Source organism: Salvia hispanica, chromosome 2 (assembly GCF_029641045.1).
Source record: "Salvia hispanica isolate PSC_SH4W2 chromosome 2, Shi_PSC_v1, whole genome shotgun sequence".
Classification (NCBI taxonomy): domain Eukaryota; kingdom Viridiplantae; phylum Streptophyta; class Magnoliopsida; order Lamiales; family Lamiaceae; genus Salvia; species Salvia hispanica.
In genome coordinates this window covers 21642735-21661132 of record NC_142693.1, presented here as the reverse complement: position 1 = coordinate 21661132, position 18398 = coordinate 21642735, and the positions used below count along the sequence as shown (strand labels likewise).

The 18398-nt window shown below is 38.8% G+C and overlaps 2 protein-coding genes across 5 annotated transcripts; one reads left to right on the top strand and one right to left on the bottom strand.

Moving 5' to 3' along the window:
• Window positions 1-4998: 4998 nt before the first annotated feature.
• Window positions 4999-10937, bottom strand: LOC125219612 (pyrophosphate-energized membrane proton pump 2). 3 transcript variants are annotated; one of them, XM_048121637.1, is made up of 15 exons: window positions 10793-10937; window positions 10087-10406; window positions 9271-9474; window positions 8808-8959; window positions 8566-8713; window positions 8304-8436; window positions 7996-8168; window positions 7656-7776; window positions 7351-7538; window positions 6778-7215; window positions 6528-6692; window positions 6260-6415; window positions 6062-6173; window positions 5635-5854; window positions 4999-5240 (listed from the first exon to the last, which is right to left on the bottom strand). In XM_048121637.1, exons 2-15 carry the CDS (start codon window positions 10177-10179, stop codon window positions 5141-5143), a joined length of 2403 nt encoding a protein of 800 aa, XP_047977594.1. In that variant the 5' UTR covers window positions 10180-10406; window positions 10793-10937; the 3' UTR covers window positions 4999-5140. The 3 variants fall into 3 exon arrangements, with proteins under 3 accessions (XP_047977594.1, XP_047977608.1, XP_047977601.1); XM_048121651.2 differs by having other exon boundaries at window positions 10763-10907; XM_048121644.2 differs by having other exon boundaries at window positions 10087-10419; window positions 10793-10896.
• A 1101-nt stretch (window positions 10938-12038) lies between these two features.
• LOC125219633 (3',5'-bisphosphate nucleotidase AHL-like) lies at window positions 12039-15013 on the top strand. Of its 2 annotated transcripts, XR_016135249.1 has the most exons (4): window positions 12039-12362; window positions 13319-13988; window positions 14330-14695; window positions 14805-15013. XR_016135249.1 is itself a non-coding variant. In XM_089064188.1 (3 exons), the coding sequence occupies exons 1-3, from the start codon at window positions 12209-12211 to the stop codon at window positions 14631-14633; spliced, it is 1128 nt and encodes a 375-aa protein (XP_088920314.1). In that variant the 5' UTR covers window positions 12039-12208; the 3' UTR covers window positions 14634-15013. The 2 variants fall into 2 exon arrangements, 1 of the variants encoding a protein (XP_088920314.1); XM_089064188.1 differs by having other exon boundaries at window positions 14330-15013.
• Window positions 15014-18398: the final 3385 nt, after the last annotated feature.

Here is an 18398-nt window from a genome sequence, read left to right as displayed (position 1 = left end):
AAATGAATCTACCTTGAAGAGGGAGAGTAATATTGTCAAAGTGTATGTGATCAATTGTCTTACTTTGACAAGGCTCTAGTTTAAAAAGTTGTGAAAAAAGTGAGTAGAAAATGTTAGTAGAATAAAAGTTATATTTTTAAATACTACTGTATTAACTAAAAAAGGTTTATTTATAGAAAATAGAAAAAGTAAATGAGACAAATATTTGCAAATAGATGAAAAAAAAGGAATATGAGATAATTATTTACCAAATTCTCCACCGTTGAATCCACCATAATTCAATAATTTTCTCAAAAGTAAAACACGTATTTTACTCGCAACACATTCTACCTACTTAATCAACCAAATTGTTAAATATTTGTCAATCAAAACATAACAAATAAATAACGGATAGAGAAACTAGTACTCCATCAGTCCCAATTTACTTGAAATACTTACTGTATTTTTCTTCATAAGACATCCCACTTAATTGGAACATTTCATAAAATGAAAGTAGTGCTCTATTTATTTTATTCTTTTTAAAAACATCCCTCTTAATTGGAACATTTCATAAAATGAAAGTAGTGCTCTATTTATTTTACACTACGTAAAAAATTAAATGAACAGAAAATGAATAAATGAGTGGCACATGAGTATTTATGAAGATTGGGTGTAATCAAGATGAGAAATTAAATGATTGAGTGGAATCTTGATAGATGACATGTCTAAATAACAACCCGTTATTTGATTCGGGGTAGGAAAGCAAATTGGGACAGCTTTCTTCATACTTTATTAAAAATGTGTGGATGCTAAAGAGATAGGATTTTGATGCTCTGAATTGGGACTGGAATCCAATTTCTGATGCATGTTCCTTTTTTTGGAATTGTATTTGTATTTCTATCATCTACCAACTACCTCTAGCAAGTTCCTATATCCATTAGAGCATCCAATGTAGGTGGACAACTTTTGGTGGACAATTTTTTTTTTTTCCATAACCCCATTTTATTTATCCACAGCAACAAAAAAAAAAAGTATCCGCAACAATAGCGGACACTTTTTAGTGGACAAATTTCACTTTATTGTTTTTGTTGTATATTTTAATTCAATTACAATTAAAATTATCGGACTATAAATAATAAGAGAACGAGATAATAATAAAATTAAAAATTGCGATGAGACCAAATATTCGTTGTATTCATGGATACCGGAAAATTACACAACGAACATTTTAAAAAAAACATACAAAAACAAATAAAAACACCGCCACCATCTACTCGGTGGCGGAGTCGGAAACCTCTGCCTCATCGTCGTCGCCCACTCCCTCCGGCGCCGCCGCCCCTGCCCCCGTCGCCCCCGGTGTCCCCCCTGGACCAGTCAGCCCCAGCTCCTCTCTGATCCTACACATCAGCTCATAGTATATCGACTTGGTGATCGGGTCGGTGGCCGACTCGTAGAAACGACAGTTATCTTGCAGTTGTTTCATCAACTGCACATTCAGGTTCCTGTTCAAGACCACATGGGCCCCATGGTCCACGGACTGAGCTCCAGAAGGCGCCTGCGCGCCCCGCGATCCAGACGCGGCCGCCGAGTAGCGGGAGGAACCTGCAGACATCCGGGCGCTGCGGATACTGGCCTTCTGCCCCGGAGGGCGTGAGCGCCTGGTGTGTGTAGGAGAGGGCTCCTCCGCTTGGGCGTCGTTGAGGTCGATTGAGTGTCTGCCGCTGCTGCTGCTGCTGTAGTGCCCGGCTCTGTTGCGTCTGTTGCGCTTCGCCGCGTGACCCTCGGTCTCCTCTGCACAGATGGCCTTGAATTTCGGGCAGTTCTCGAGAACGCGAAACTCCTCCCAGTGGTTGAACTTAGGCTTATATAGCGCGTTGTATTGGGACACAGAGAGAGCCTTCACGTCGGCTTCGTTGCGGCCACTCTCAGCGTTGATAAGGTTGTTGCCGTAGATGCCCGCGAACTTCTTGGTGGGTGTCAGAATCCTCCCAAACTTTTTCCGAAGCTGTTCCGCGTCACGCGGTTTGGCGCCTCTCAGCTTGAACTCATTGTAGGTCAACAAGACGCGCTTCCAAAAGCCCATCTCGGTCTGATCGGTGCCAACACAGGGGTCAGATGTGACGGCATCCCATGCCCTCGCCACAGCAATCGACTCGTCTTTGGTGTAGTGCCCGCCCCGACTTGTTACCGCCGACTCGCTACCGCCGCTGCCGCTGCCATCCACGTCGCCGTCGCCGCCGCCCCTCACCCCACCGCCGTTGCCGCCGCCCCTCCCACCACCACCGTTGCAGCCGCCCCTCCCACCGCCACCGTTGCAGCCGCCCCTCCCACTGCCACCGTCGCAGCCGCCCCTCCCACCGCCGTCGCCGGTAGATCTCGTCGGCGGGGTCTCCGGTAAGCCCGGACTCATCAACCCCATTATCTGCTCCAGTGTGAACCTATCGAAATCAGACAAAAGAGTCTGGGTGCGCTGGAAAGAGTGAGAAGGGGTATCCGGTCGCGGATGGTTGGGCGAGTCCATAGTCGGTCGATAATCTCCAAACGCCGAACGACCCAAATTCCTCTGATGAGAAGACTGACCCCGATATTGGCTTTGTTGCCACGGCGGGGATGTCGGTGACCACGGCTGGAATGGAGGGGGACTGGGACTCGATCCCCGGGGGGTGGGACTCGATCCCCACAGCTGAGATGGCTGGGAAGAAGGATAGTATCCGTATCCCGATTCTTCCGTGCCGGGTGAATCTCCGTCTCTCCCGTGCATCTCGGTAAAATCTAGGGTTGTGAAATTGGGGGTGGAGTGAAAATGGGTGTGGAGTGGAAGACAAATTGGTAGGTATTTATTTAAATAAGCCAATAAATTAAATAAAAATTCGAAAAAAAAAAAAAAACCGGCGGTCCGCCGCGGTGGTGTCGCCGCGCAATAGGTAGGCGCGGCGACCGCCGCTTTTCTCTCTCCAGCGGCCCGTCCTCGCCGCAAAGCCGGCGATCTTCCGTCCGCCCCAGCCCATTCGTCCGCCCCCGGGGCGGACGCGACTCCAGCTATAGCCCGCCGCGGCTAAGCCGGGAAGGGGGCGGCCGGCGCGCCGCCCCTATAGTGGGTGCTCTTACATCCTAGGTGGACCTCATCAATTCAATAGCTACTTCATGAACTTAGTGACTATTTTTCTTACTAATTTCGACATTTTCAAGGGTGAGACAACTGATTTAAGAATTCGAGATTAATCCATACTAAAAGTTAAATATCGATTATCTGGCGTTTGGTTAAAGATGGATGAGTATGTGCCACTCAACCATACCTTGGGTTAATTGGACTCTATTTTGATTTATTGTCTAATATATAAAAATGTTTAGATGTTGTGTTGTTGCCATCTCAAGTGGCTTTGTACACATTATACCGAGTGGATTATGTAAAGGATAGGTTGACTTTTGAACTGGTCCACTAGTTTCGAGATAGGGTTCATTCATTCGAATTCAATGCATTAATATGTAAGCAGGTTCATAAATTTTTTCTATTAAAGGATAGGTTCTAGTGCATAGAATCTATACATATATAAAAGACGAGTTTTGGTCTTTTCTTGAAATATTTATATGTTTTGTCCTTATTCTGAAATATTTATAAATTATGGACCAATTTGAATATTTTAAGTAACTCATGAATATTTATTTAGATATTTTAATGAGCATTTGACTAATTCTTAAATCACTACAATGACTCATTGGTGGTTACAAATATTTAAATAGAATAATGAGCATTTAACAAATTTTGTAACCTATATTGTCTTGATTTTAAAATTTATGATGTTTTAATTCCATGATATCTCATGTACTAATTTTGTACCTATAAAAGACATAGAATTGTGGATGAATTACACAATACACACTAACAAAACATTCTTCATTCTCTCTCAAGCTCTCAACATTTTATTGCACATTTTAGGAACATTGTTTTGCTTGATTTTGGAGCCCCATCAAGTTTATAGGTGCTTAGCAGGTTTGAGATGTTATATACGTTAGGAGGAAGTCGTTTTCATTTCTGGGGAAAATATGTCAATCCGAGAGCACTAACCGTGATGTAATTTGTCTTGCGGAAAGATGGTTTTTCTTGACTAATTTTCATTGTAATTTCCATTTCATTTATTGTTGTTTTTTTCCTTTGATTACAAAAGTTAGAGTACCGCGTGTATATGGTTTCAGAATTTTACCCCAATATTTTTTACCGTTCTTAGAGAGAGAAGAATTGTAACATCGTTAACTCAAACATACATAGTATTTATCTTCATCTTTACATAGTTTATTATTTTTAGTAGAGAAATATGAAGGATTGTTTTAAACATATTTTTCAAAAATGTCAACACTTAATGTAGTCTCTTTATTATTGTCCAAATAATTGTGTTTGTCTCAATTCAATTTTAAATATGTTTAAGTTAATGTCTTTAGGTGTAAAATGAATTGAGGAGTATATATTTATTGAATTTTTATTACATAGTAGTATATTTTTCTATTTTAAATCGTATATAATTATATTGTTTCCTATTTTAATTAATCGATTAACAATTTAAAATTGTATGACAAAAAAATATTCCGTCGTGCATCACACGTGGGTTAAGACTAGTGCTATATAATGTGACACTTGCATTACTACTTTATTTCTTAACTTATTACACCTATATAGTAGGAATATTTGATATCATCTTCAAAGCATACGGTTTAAGCATCATATTAGAGAAAGGGAGACACCGTGTGCACGCCCGAACACCGTGACACGTGGATCGAACCCGACCCGGATCTCAGTTTAACCCACCAGTAAGAAGGATGAAGGGGAAGGCAAAGAAACAAACAAGGACGAGGAAATCATCTGGCAGATGTGGCTGCCGCAGAGACAAGTGATGGCTTAAAGGAGAGAACGTGCTCGGTGCTGGTGGAGGAGAACGGGGTATGAGCACACCGTGAGGGTGCACGCATAATAGGTTTTGTCTCAAAGAAAACAACCATACATAATTTAAGGCAAAACAAAAAATATGAGAGAGAAGTTATGTTAATATTACTTTCAATTGGCATCTCCGATTACATCAAAAAAACTCGAGCGTATATATATATATATATAATATATTCGCATTATGCTAGAGAGTATTGTGAAACAGCAATTTCCTGAGATGACAATTCACAGAAAGACTGGAGCCATTACAAGAGTGATCGTAGCCAACATTTTGATGAGAACATGAAGAGAAGGTCCTGCTGTGTCTTTAAATGGGTCTCCCACTCTGCAAAAATAGACAAAGTTCGTAACTCGTTACACCATTCTTTACTCGTCTCGCAATTTCAACACGGCCTAGTGAGTTGACGTGACATGCCTCAATAGAGCCGGCCAGACACAACCAACTCGGTGACCAAAACAGATTGATGGTGAAATTATTGTAAAGTTTCAAAGGTCGTGTGAAAATTACGAGGGGCTTGAAAAACCATGAAGTTTGGTCAAATTCTGGGTCATCGTGAGATAATTACAAACAAAATCCAAACTTCATGGTTTTTCCTGCGGTTTTTTCAAGTTGCGGGAAAGACTAGAATTTGAATGAATATCATGGTTTTCCGACAATTTGACCAAGTTACGAAACGGGTGAAAGTGCGAAACTTGAAACATGAATGCGAGCAACTTACGTATCACCGGTAACAGCGGCTTTATGGCACTCACTCCCTTTGCCTCCCAGAGCTCCTGTCTCTATGTACTTCTTTGCATTATCCCAGGCACCTCCAGCAGTGTTGAGGAAAAGGGCCATAAGGATGCCAGAAACTGTGGCAAACATCAACATCGATGCCACGACTTTTGCCCCGAGGAGTGGCTGGCCTGTGTAGTAGCCTAGCACCCGGAACACGATACCTACAAGGGAGAAAAATTCTAATGGTTTATCTATCGAACGCTTAGACCATCACCTCTCAACAAGACACAAGGTTTTTGACACCAGTTGCGGAAATAAAAGATGGTAACCTCATGAATTTATATACATATATCACAAAAATAGATAAAGTGCCAAAATTTTATGGACTTGTAGATTCCAAGAAGAGTACAGAGGAAGCAAGAAGTTACCAACGACTATGGGTGATATGATGGCCAGCACTCCAGGTTTAATCATCTCCCTTAAAGAAGCAGAGGCAACTATAGATACACACCGACCATAATCAGGTTTCTCCTTGTAATCCTGACATGGATAAGTAAGGTATTGAGCAACGTAGTGATGGAAAAAACTGTACAAGCTATTTTGAGAGATCGAATTACTGTACGAACCATGATCCCAGGCCTCTCAATGAACTGTCTTCTTACTTCATTGACAACCTCCTGAGCACTTCGACCAACCGCGGCACAAGCCCAAGCACTAAATAGAAATATAAGCATAGAGCCCAGAAGTCCTCCAATAAACACTTCAGGAATGGCAATATCAACCTGTAATAGTTCGAGATGATATGAAACTAATAGATCCTAACAAGAGTTCTTCGATTCAAACTTCCCCTGTTTCATAGGTATAAAAAGAAATAGCAAGACTTAGAATGCTTACCTGATGAAATTTTACTTGTGCAAATGAACCTACTTCATCCATGTATGCACTAAACAGAAGAAAAGATGCTAATGCTGCAGAACCAATTGCAAATCCCTTGGTCGTGGCCTTTGTAGTATTCCCAACCGCATCAAGCACATCAGTAATTTCACGTACACTTTCAGGCTGTGACATTAGTTTGCACATAACATTAGACTTGCTTGAAAAGTAATCTAAAGGCTTGTAAACATCTTAAGATCATTTCGAGTACCTGCTGACTCATTTCAACAATTCCACCAGCATTATCAGCTATTGGACCAAACATATCCATCGTCAGGACATAAGCTGCGGTGCTGAGCATTCCCATTGTGGCAACAGCCGTCCCAAACAATCCACCAGTTGGACTTCCAGACTCATCAACCAAACCCGAAGTCTGGCCCAGCCAATAAGCTGAAACGATGGATACGCTTATAACAAGAACGGGAAGAGCTGTTGATTCAAGACCTAAACTAACTCCTGCAATAATATTAGTTCCATGACCAGTGGAACTAGCAAGAGCTAATGTGCGCACAGGCTCATGCTTGTAGTCGGTGTAATACTTTGTGATGCAGACGAAGAGGTAAGCTGTAATGATCCCAACCAAACCACACAAGGCAAAGTTCAGCCATGCAGAAGGTGCTTGTTCCGTGTATAACATCCAGCGTGTGGACTGCAAAATATGTGCCATGACCAAATTGAACAAGTAAAAGAGTGCACCAGAAAATAAGCATGCACAGAAGCACAAATTAATTCTACAGGCAACAAAAACAGAACTAATAATCCAAAAAGAAGAAAAACTTCTTACCAAACCGAAAGTCACAACTGCTAACAATATTGTTACAGAATATCCTTTCTGCAGAATTGCCATTGGATCCTCTAAAACACCAATCGCTCCAGATCCACGTGTATTGCGAATAGAAAAGATCCCAACTGATGATATCACCAGGTCGAATGAGTGAACAACCAGAGGAAACAGAATAAAACCAGATGGATCTGCACGTGAATAACATCAAGAATCAGTTATTATAATTCAGCAAGAAAAACATATACTAATATGGTAAGGTCATTACATCATTACTAGATATCTAGATAAATGAATTGATCGCGTACCTTCAATTTTGCAGCGCTGTGCCATTGTACCACCAAGTATCATTGCACTAATTATTTCTGCAGCAATACTTTCAAACAGATCAGCACCTCGAGCAGCACAGTCACCAACATTGTCTCCAACCTTTAATTTGTCAACGATAAGAAATAAATATCAATCAATATGAATTAAGAGGTAATCCGAATATATATTATCACATACATGATAAAGTAAACACCAAAAATGGCGTGCAATGAGGGCCAAAGTAATTTTTTGGACCATTTTTTGTGCTGCTCACAACAACAGCCACAATTTCCAAATGCTTTTTATGATGAGAGAATAAAGAGAGGAAATCCCCCATACCAAATCAGCAATGACAGCAGGATTTCTTGGATCATCTTCAGGAATACCCTGCTCCACCTTTCCAACAAGATCGGCTCCAACATCAGCCGCTTTGGTATATATACCACCACCCAACTGCGCAAAAAGTGCGACAAAGGAAGCTCCAAAACCATATCCAACAAGAAGAAGAGGCACTGAAAGAGAAAAAATAATGGTTGACTAATGCAGCTAAAATTGTGTTAGAGCAGGAAAAGATCACACAATCCACACACAGAATAACAGCATTTTAGAGTCCATTAAGGTAGGAAGCTCAGGGGTGGGCAACTTACAGTCAGTGATCTTCATGGAACCTGTTGAATCTACACCCAGCCAAACATAAAAGGTGGAATAAAGAATAGCAATACCAAGGACAGCCATTCCGACAACCACCAAAGCAGAAAACCCACCAGCACGAACAGCTATCTGAAAAAAATTCATGCCACTTATAAAATTCAAATGCATTGCAACTAACATGAAGTACACATGTCCAACAAAATATGAGAATAATGCCAAACAAAAGAAAAAACAAAAGAAAAAACAAAAATCAGACACCTGCAATGCTTCTCTTGCAGATCGTCTTGCTGCACTTGAGACTCGAACATTTGCACGTACAGAGACCCACATGCCTACGTAGCCAGCAATACCAGAACAAATAGCCCCGAGAAGGAAAGAAGCAACAGTAATATAAGCAGTTGCTGCCCTGCATCACCACAGGAGAGCAGATAATTCATAGTTAGAAATTTTGTAGCAATGAAGGCTAAAGTGCAGTTATTGTGTGTTTCTGGGTGACTGACCTCCCTAAACCAGAAGATTCTTGCTGTGGGGTTGTACTCCGCAATAGATATATAATCAGGATTACTAATCCTAGTAAAATAGCCATTTTTGAGATGGTTCCATACTGAGTCCTAAAGAAACCTTCAGCACCATCACGAATAGCCTCTGATATCTAGCATGTAAAGCAATAAGATCACGGCAATCAAGAAAAAGAAATCTTCAAAGCTCAACAGGAGAGAATACAGAGAGTCATGCTGGCTAATAAAGCCTGGATGGAATATATTTAAGCTAAAAGGCAGCATGTTATTGCCAGCCAAGTATAATTAACATTATAGATAATTTCTTCTGGGAATTTAGTTGTACATGAATTATAGGTTAATGCAAACATGGAGGCATGTGTCATAACCAATACTTCGGTATGCATCTTGGTGAAATAGGTATAAAATGGCATAAAAGAGCCAAGATAACAAAACTAAATAATACCTGAACCATTTCAGGAGGCCCCTCATCCTTAGATAGTACCCATTTTGTAAGGTATATGGACACGAAAAAACTGACAATGCAAACTGCGTATACAAACACAATAGTTGGCGAGGTAATTGCACCAATATAAAAGAGAACTCCCAGTCCAAGAATCAAAAGCACCAAAAGAACACGGCTGTTTATTCTCATCAGTAGACGAAATATCTGAAGAAAGAACTTACAGTCAGCACTTAAGCAAAGGCGAGTGAGGAAAAAAACATGCAACGATAAGATGTAAAAAACTAATGCAAGAAAAAAAAAAGAAAAAAAAAAGCTTCATTCTTCATACGTTTTACCCATGTAAACATCACCTGTTTATCGGAATAAAAGGACATTCTAAGAGGATCTAGTTAGTTCGATAGAAAACCAAGTTCCTTGAAGAAATAGATGCCAGCTATAGTTTTTAAAACCATTTATAATGGTTTTAGCTTTAGTAAATCCCCAAATACAGATTCACTTCTTGTAGTTACTGTAAATTATGCCATGCCACATTGTAACACAATACTAAAAGGGTACACGCTCTGGTCAGGAGTATGATTTATTCGGTTATCAAACTAAAGTTTATTTTGAATGTGCAACCTATTACAATTTCAAAGTCTCTTTTGCATCCATATGGCCTTAAATCATTAGTCACATGTCAAAGAACATGCAGCTGACCTCATAAAGCAAGATTATTTTCTCAGGAGAGGTATAAATCAATATAATTAGAGCACCGAAAGATACAGTTTGATGATATGTTCTGCTCACAAGATACGTAGGTTGAATAGATGCACTTACCAGTGGAGTGTAGGGTTTAGTACGCATGTTCGGGAATGTCCTTGGCCTTTCCTGGTAAGGCCCCAAGCTCCCTCCCTCCATATCATCATCCATGGCAACACTTTGGAAGGAATTCACCCTCCGTGCTACGGGGAAAGGGATAAACTCTCCACTCTGGGGCAACTCGCCCCCTGAACCCGGTCGCTGTATCTTGAATTTTTTATACTACAGCAGCGAAAGGTAGAAATGCAGCTCGTGAGTTCCGGAATCAAGAATAGCTTCTCCCTTTTATCCCACCACTTCACTTGTCACCACGTGCTCCCCTCTGATGATTCCCTTTCCTGGAAAGCATTTCTAATAAATATCAGCCCTCAGCCAAATCCAAAAATAAATTTTCAGCAAGCTTGCATCAGAAACTCCAATTTTTGAATTTAAGCAACCAACCGTCAAAATGCACATACAAACTAAACATATGAGAAAAAACAAAATCATGCCCAAAAAAGGTAAATGCTTGCAAATAATCCAAGATAGAATATGCATAAATACATCTCTGGATCGAAACGGCACAAACAAGCCACAAATTTCCAGCATTGAGCACAAATCAGATTGCTTATAATTCACCGAAAACTGAAGCACTACATTATGAAACGAGGACCTTCTTAATTGAAGAGAATTAACTGAGTTTATGAGCAATTACTGAATAAGAGAGAATAGATCAGGAGAATACGAGTGATGCGTGATTGGGCGGTAGGGCTCCGGCGACTGAATTCGGGAATCGACGGCAGAATCAGTGTGGTTTCAGGCGTTGAACGGTGGTTTTGTGAGTGTTGGGTTTTACTTTTACCATTTCCGCTGCGACCCGACCAGTATACACACTACCTGTCACGACTGACGACAAAGCCAATTACGTTTCGCCACGTCGTATCCTCCTTCCACGTCATCGGTTATTTTTTGTTTTTGATCACTGGTTGGTTTCATTATTGTGTTTTCAGAAGGTTCTCCTCTAGTTGAAGCAATCACAAAATACACTAAAAAGGATTTATTAAATTGTCTATACTGGATTGTTATCGTGTCGATACAATCAGATTAAATTAATTTGATCACGTAAATGGATTTAATAGTAGATAAGTTTTGGCAAATTGTATAGTTCGGGTTATTATCAATTTATCATGTCGACACGATCAGATTAAGTCAATTTGATCGTGTTCGAAATTGATTACATATGATCGTGCTATTATCGTGACTTAAAAAAAAACTAGTTGGTTAATTAGGCAACAATTGTTTGAATTGTTAATGTGGTGTCAAAACATTACTGAAATTGGATGTCGTCGAATCATTATTGTGTCGCTAAATGTTATTTCAAATTGTTATTGTCTTTCAAATATAAACAAGTTAGCGATCTAATAATGGTTTAATGACATCAATTCCAGTAACATTTTGATATTGTCGTTGACGGTTCATAGAGTTGTTGCCTAATTGACTAGGTAGTTCTTCTAAAGATGCTCGATGACGATTTTACATTTATCTTATGATGATTCAAACCTTTAGGGAGTGTTTGGTTTGCAATATTGTATTCGAGATTAAATTTATAGTGTATTTGTTTCATTATATTCAATCTCACAACTCAAAACTACATGAATAATCATGGGATAATTAGTCATAGCTAATCCCCTTATGGCTAAAATAATATCACAATTCAATCCTAGATTATATCTTAGTATTATTTTATCTTGAAAATCGAACACCACCTTAATCTACTAGGTCGGGCATAAATATCTTACCAATTGAGTTCCTATGATATACTCTTTCGCCCCATAATAGAAGTCCTATTTGATTTGAGTACGAGTTTTTAAAAGTATAATAAAAATTTAAAAAGGTAAAGAAAAAGAAAATAAAAAGTTACTAAAAAGTGCAAGTATCCTAATTTTGAAATCAGGTGGTATTAGTGTTTTTGCTTTCACTACCATATAAAAATCCCAACTTTATGAAACACTCTTTCTCTATCTCTGTGGTTTAAATTGGCATAAAATTCGTGAAAAAACCTGCCAAATTCCACAATTTGGGCATCCCAAATCCCACATTCACCATTTTTTTTTCTCCAATTCAAGATCGTGTTTTAATCAAACACATTCTTCACACGAAAATGGAGGATGACGAATTCTCAACAGAGTTAAATGTGGCGGTGAGGGTGGTTCACATGGCTTGCTCTCTCTGCGAAAAGGTGCAAAGGCAGCTGATTTCGACCAACTCCGATCAAGTTAGGTCCAAGGATGATCACTCCCTCGTCACTGTCGCAGGTACAAAATCATTGTTTCTTAAATTGGGTATTCCTAATTCTTAATTTCGTTCCCATTTTAATAGTAATAATATTAAAAAAATCATGAATATATATAGATATATTGTGGGTTGGTGGCGTGATTATTTGACCAAGTTAACGATTCTTCTGAGAAATGGATGAATGTGGATAATAGAAAAAAGGAGAAACTATGTTTTTTTGAAGGTGGGGAGAAGTTAATGTAGGCCTCTGTTGTTGTGTTCTTTAATTACTTGTGTTTCTTTTGATTTTGGACTCTGAGGAGCTTGATATTGGGATTTAAAGTGATCACGAATGTAAACGAATAAACACGGAAATTGCTTATGTAGTTCGACACTACGTTTGTGGGTGATGCACTGTAATTTTTGGATACAACTTACAATGTGAGAACAAATATATAGGCAAAAATAGTGAGCTGTAATCCTAGTAACAATAGGAATCGGTTGGGCCTAAAAATATAGGCACGGTGACTGTGGATAGAGTGACTTCCTTTCAGACTCCATACTCAACACTTGCCTTATGGCTGATGTAACATGTTAAGTATTTCTTATATTTAATACAAGTTTCTTCCTCATTCTCTAACATGCTATTGTGATCAATTTGTGAATATGGAGCCGGAAAGGAAGTGAATCGCTCCACGATCACGCTGTGTATTTTTCAGGCCCAATGTGATTCATATTGTTACTAGGATTAAGGCTTGCTATATTGCATGTATAAAGTTTTCTCTCTTTGTTAGTTGTATCCAAAAATTATTGTGAAATCCGGATTCGCATTGTCCACAATTCCCATGTTTATCTCACTTATATTCGTGATCACTTGTGCGTTTAGATCCTATCAGTTAGTCCCAAATACATTGATGACCTTTCAAAGTGAAACCAAGATTTTATGATCTCAAATGCAATGCTATATCTTTATTGGTAACTCATTATTCATTAACAGACTGGAGCGTTCAAGCAACGGTAAGTTGGATGCTCTCCAAAGCTCTTGGTAGCCACATTTCCATTGTTGCTGAAGAAGATACTAAAAGTTTATCCAGGCCCGAATCGTCATCTATCTTGGAAAGGGTTGTTGATGTTGTAAATGAATGCTTGGCGGAGGCAACTAGGTTTGGTCTTCAGGGTCCCGTTAGCGCACTCAGTGCTTCTCAAGTTCTAGATGCAATCAGCCGATGTAGCTCCATCGGAGGGCGTACAGGCCGGCATTGGGTACTTGATCCAGTTGACGGGACACTAGGTTTTGTTCGTGGAGATCAGTATGCTATTGCCCTTGCTATGATTGATGGCGGGGACGTCAAAATTGGAGTGCTCGGCTGCCCAAATTACCCTGTGAAGGACGATGGCCTGAAAAAGTATAGTCAGCAAAACCTTATCTTGTCGAATAAACCTTCTGGGGAAGTAGGATGTGTGATGTACACAAGGAAAGACAGCAGAAAAGCTTGGATGCAACCCTTAATTCATTGTGACAAGACACTCGAGTGGCCAAATTCTGCAAAGCTTATTCGGGTTTCTTCCATTAGCAATCCTGCACTAGCAACATTCTGCGAACCGGTAGAAAAATCTAATTCGGATCACTCATTTGCTGCAGGAGTTGCCTGCAACGTTGGGCTGAGGTGTGCAAATGATTCTCTTAACTAGTACTCCCTTTTGTGCTCGAGAAATTAGCAAATATCGTAATATTATATATACGCATGCTATTGCTAACTCAGGCATTTTGCTTCGAACGTGCTTGAAGTTTCCCAGTGAAGCTTGATTCAGCTAGCCCCAAACATGAAGCTTTAATATATAATCTATTTCTTATGTGTAAATAGTTTAAATTTAAGCTGATATATATTGGTGTTTCGTTTAAAATCTCATGTATTTCAGAATTTTAGTTCAATGTTTTGTCTCCATTTTTGTGATCAAATTAGATTTGTTTTGAAGGATGCTAAACGGATGTCTATTTTATACGCAGAAAGAAGCCCTTGCGTGTTTACAGCATGGTTAAATACGCCGCCATAGCTCGAGGAGAAGCTGAAATTTACATGAGATTTGCAAGCTCGTCATATAAGGAGAAAATATGGGACCACGCAGCAGGTGTTCTCCTCGTGCAAGAGGCTGGTGGTGTGGTCACTGACGCCGGAGGGCACCCTCTCGATTTCTCCAAAGGAATATACCTGGAAGGGCTCGACAGAGGCATAATTGCTTGCTCGGGGCATCAACTGCATGAGAAATTAATCGGAGCTGTTTATGCTAGCTGGGAATCATCTAACTTGTGACCTCTCTTTGAAAAAGCAACCAAACTGGATATAAAGATACTATCTTGCCACTTTAGCGGAAGGTATGACCAACTTTTCGTAACTTTTGGTTTCGAAATGTACTCGTATATGATATATTTCATGCTATTTGTGCTGCTCCGTTTGTGTTGACATAGTGTCCACTTGTTTCAGGGTGACGAAGTCGGTTGATGGAGTTGTTTGGTTCATTCACTCAACCCGAGAGGTGAGTAGACTGTAATTTCTTCAGAAAACACCGTCGTTGTAGCTACCCGAGTTTTAAGGATATTCTATGGTCATCTCGTTGAAGAACTTAATGCTTTGACATTGTTATATACTCCCTCAGTCCGCCATTAAATATCTCATTTTGCTATTTTAGGATTTTTGTCATTACATGTCTCATTTCACTTACATATAATCACAAAACTATATAACACTGAGCCTCACATTACATTGACCTTTTCCACACATTTATAAAATCCGTGTCGATCGCAAACGGGACAATTAGTGGCGGACGAATGAGTATATCATCTAAAGAGTTTGGTAAAAGGAGAAAAAGATTTACAAATGCATAAAGGAGAGATATTTTGTACTATGTAATGTTTTAGGAAGACGGGGTCGAGAAACGGGTGGGCGTAGGCGTGAAGTTCCGCCACCTCCACCCGGGCCTCCGGCTGGGCGGCGGCGTCAACGCCCTCCTCGCCATCTCTTTGCTGCCTTCCCTTCCCCTAAACCTATTTTCCGGGCCCGCAGGCCGTGTCGTTGAAGCGCCTCTGGAGATGCGACGAGAGCCGTTTCGGAGATGGAGCCTATTGTCGACGGCGGAGACCCGTGGCCTTGCTGGTGGCGGAAGACTTTTCTCCATATTTCTAGTAGATTTTCGAGTTGTGGGCAGGATGTGTAATGAATTTCGTATTATATAGTCTGGTTTGAGAGAAAGAGAATGCGTCGTTATGTTTGACTCGTAGGAAAGAAAGAATCGGACGCGACGAAAACACGGTTTTTAGTTGAACGTGTCAAACACCACAAGTTGGATTTGTTAAAAGCGCACTTTGAACAGCTCAATTTGGTGGTGTTGGTGGTATCTTTCTATATTCTTCAACTTGAGAATATAGACTTTTATCAATATTAATACAACTATTCATATTTTTTTAATTATGTTTTGTGATATAAGATATTTTATCCATTTTTTTTACGAGTTGGATTGAATTTCAGCTAAAGAAATTACAAAGGAGTAGGAATCAAAGCGAATAGGGCTGGGAAGGAACCGACCGATTGGTCGATTAACCGACACCCAACACTGACAAAACCAAGAATCGGAACCGACACCGAACTCGGTTACCCAGCCAAGAACTGAAATAGCACAAAAAAATAAATACACAAAGGTGGAAAATGTTTTTAGAATCTCATTATTCATTATTAAAATTAACATAGCTTTTCTATCTCCAAATATTTTAAAAAAAATTAAAGAACAAGAGTGACTGTAAATAAAAGAAATAAGAGGGAAAAAAATAAAAGGAAAAAAGGTACGATATTAATTATATTAAATTAGTAGGTATATTATTAAATCGGTTTACTATTATAACCGATCGGATCTCGGTTATAACCGAAACCCGAATAAGTCAGTTAATCGTTTACCCAGCCCTAAAAGGAATGTTACTTTGACACTAAGAATATAGGTGTCACATGAGTCGCGTCAACCTAAACATGGTAGGGAGACCCACTGGATTGGGTCGGGCCTAGGCTTGGCCTTTTGCTTATGTTTGGGCCTGAAATGGGCAGATCGGGCCATAGAATTCTATTACAAAAAGCTACGAAACTAAAATAATTTAAAGAATAGTAGTAGTACATTTTAATACAAAGAAAAGGTAGTTTGGTGGTCAAGAAAGCAACACAAAAGCATGTATGAGAATGAAGCAAAAGCCAGGATTAAAGTGGAAAGACAGAGATACATTTCACATATAATATGGCCCCAATGGTTCTGCCAGTTGGGAACATCACTTGCCACAGATGTTTCCATCATTAGATAAAGTAAGTACGTATTAGATCGTACTACTTTCTAATATAGGTTATTTGTATTTGAAGACTAGAGTTTTAAGCTAAACATTTTAATTTGTTGTAACTAGGTTCGATCAAGCCGATTCTCGATAGTCGATGATTCATTAAGATTGACACGAGTGCCCAGTGACATTATTCCATTGTCAGAATCCATGTTGTGTTATGTACACGCCTGAGTCCTTTTTTTCTCTTACACATGGAGATAAAATGCAGGACTTTGTGCTATCAGATTCAAAGCCCCATCATTATTCTTGGTCTTAAAATTTAGTGTTTTTAATTAGGTTATCTTAATTATGATATCAGCCGATCAAGAAAGGTCAAGAAATCCACTAATCCAGTCCTAGTCAAACTAGCCATTAAATTAATTTGACAATCAGTTTAATTATATTGAGTTTTTATTTCTTCGTTTTTAGTTCGATCCATTCATTTGATCAACGCTAAGAAAATAAATCATATATTTGCAAGATTGAATCATTGATTTAACTTTGATTTAGATTGCGGAGATCGCCAGGAATAAAGAAAATAAAAGAATAAATGATGAAAAAGAAAGACACAAGAGTTGGCAAGATTGCCTATACCTATTAAACTTGTGTCGGAACCAACACCTTAATTTAAAAACATATCACACGAAAGAGTATATATATGTAGACAATTATCATGTGAAAGAGTCTAACACGTGAAATTAACTGCATTCGAAAAAAAAAAACATCATTTATGAAATTTAAATCATGGTATAAAGAATCAAAGATGCATGCATCTATTGTAAATCTTCATGATCGAAGGGCTGATGATGGTTTTCTATTCTTAATATTTAGGGGACTTCAATTGGACCATCTTCATATTCCATAGGTCGTTTATCCACTATCTAGAACGAAAAATGTAGAAGAAGAGAGAATTTGACAAAAAAATTAGAGAAACGAAATTAAACAACAAAAGAAAAATAAAGTTGATGCCTATCGATTGCGACTCTACGATGACACGAAGCCGGCACTTTGAATTCCTTCACCAAAGTAATGAATTTGCAGTAAATCTTTTTTTTCTAAGCACTAAAAACCAGGGCGGATCAATGACAATTTGCCCACTTCATATATTCCACCCCATATATATTACATATTTTAAAATTTATCTCTTTTAAATTCTCACTAAATACTCCTTCAAATTATTATAACTAATGTCACACCCCGTGCGATGCACGACTTAATTCACGTTGTACTTATACTAATTTGAAACATGAGTCCAGTATTTTTAAAATGAGAAACAATATGATTAGAAGTTCTAAACTTGTATATAATAACAATTCACAATACAAATGAAAACTCATACAATTAAATAAGTTTTCAAACTAAAATTTGAACACAAAATACCCGTCAATAAGAATGCTTTCGATCTCTATTGCAAAAAGATCAACCACAAACACATAAAATAAGCTTATAAATGTTGATTATAATGGAGTATTAGATATCTAATACTCTCTCGTCCATAGTAGTGGAGGCATTTTTTTTCGGCATTGTGAAGTGAGTCAAGTAATAATAAAGCAGGAAATGAAAAACGTGATAAATACTAAAAATTAAAATGACTCAACTATTATAGAACATACAAAATGACTTCACTTCTATCTAAGGGAATACTACAAAAGCTGTAAATACAAATTAATAACATACAATTAAGAATAGTTCAATAGTAAAACAATGTTACAAAAAGTTAAAAAAG

Coding starts and splice junctions, on each gene's coding strand:
- LOC125219612 (XM_048121637.1), bottom strand. CDS start 10,179: ATGGATGATGATATGGAGGGAGGGAGCTTGGGGCCTTACCAGGAAAGG. Junction 8,960..9,270: donor GGCCTCCTGAAATGGTTCAG/GTATTATTTAGT, acceptor TTTACATGCTAG/ATATCAGAGGCTATTCGTGA. Junction 6,174..6,259: donor TTGAGAGGCCTGGGATCATG/GTTCGTACAGTA, acceptor TATCCATGTCAG/GATTACAAGGAGAAACCTGA.
- LOC125219633 (XM_089064188.1), top strand. CDS start 12,209: ATGGAGGATGACGAATTCTCAACAGAGTTAAATGTGGCGGTGAGGGTG. Junction 12,363..13,318: donor CTCCCTCGTCACTGTCGCAG/GTACAAAATCAT, acceptor ATTCATTAACAG/ACTGGAGCGTTCAAGCAACG. Junction 13,989..14,329: donor GCCTGCAACGTTGGGCTGAG/GTGTGCAAATGA, acceptor TTTTATACGCAG/AAAGAAGCCCTTGCGTGTTT.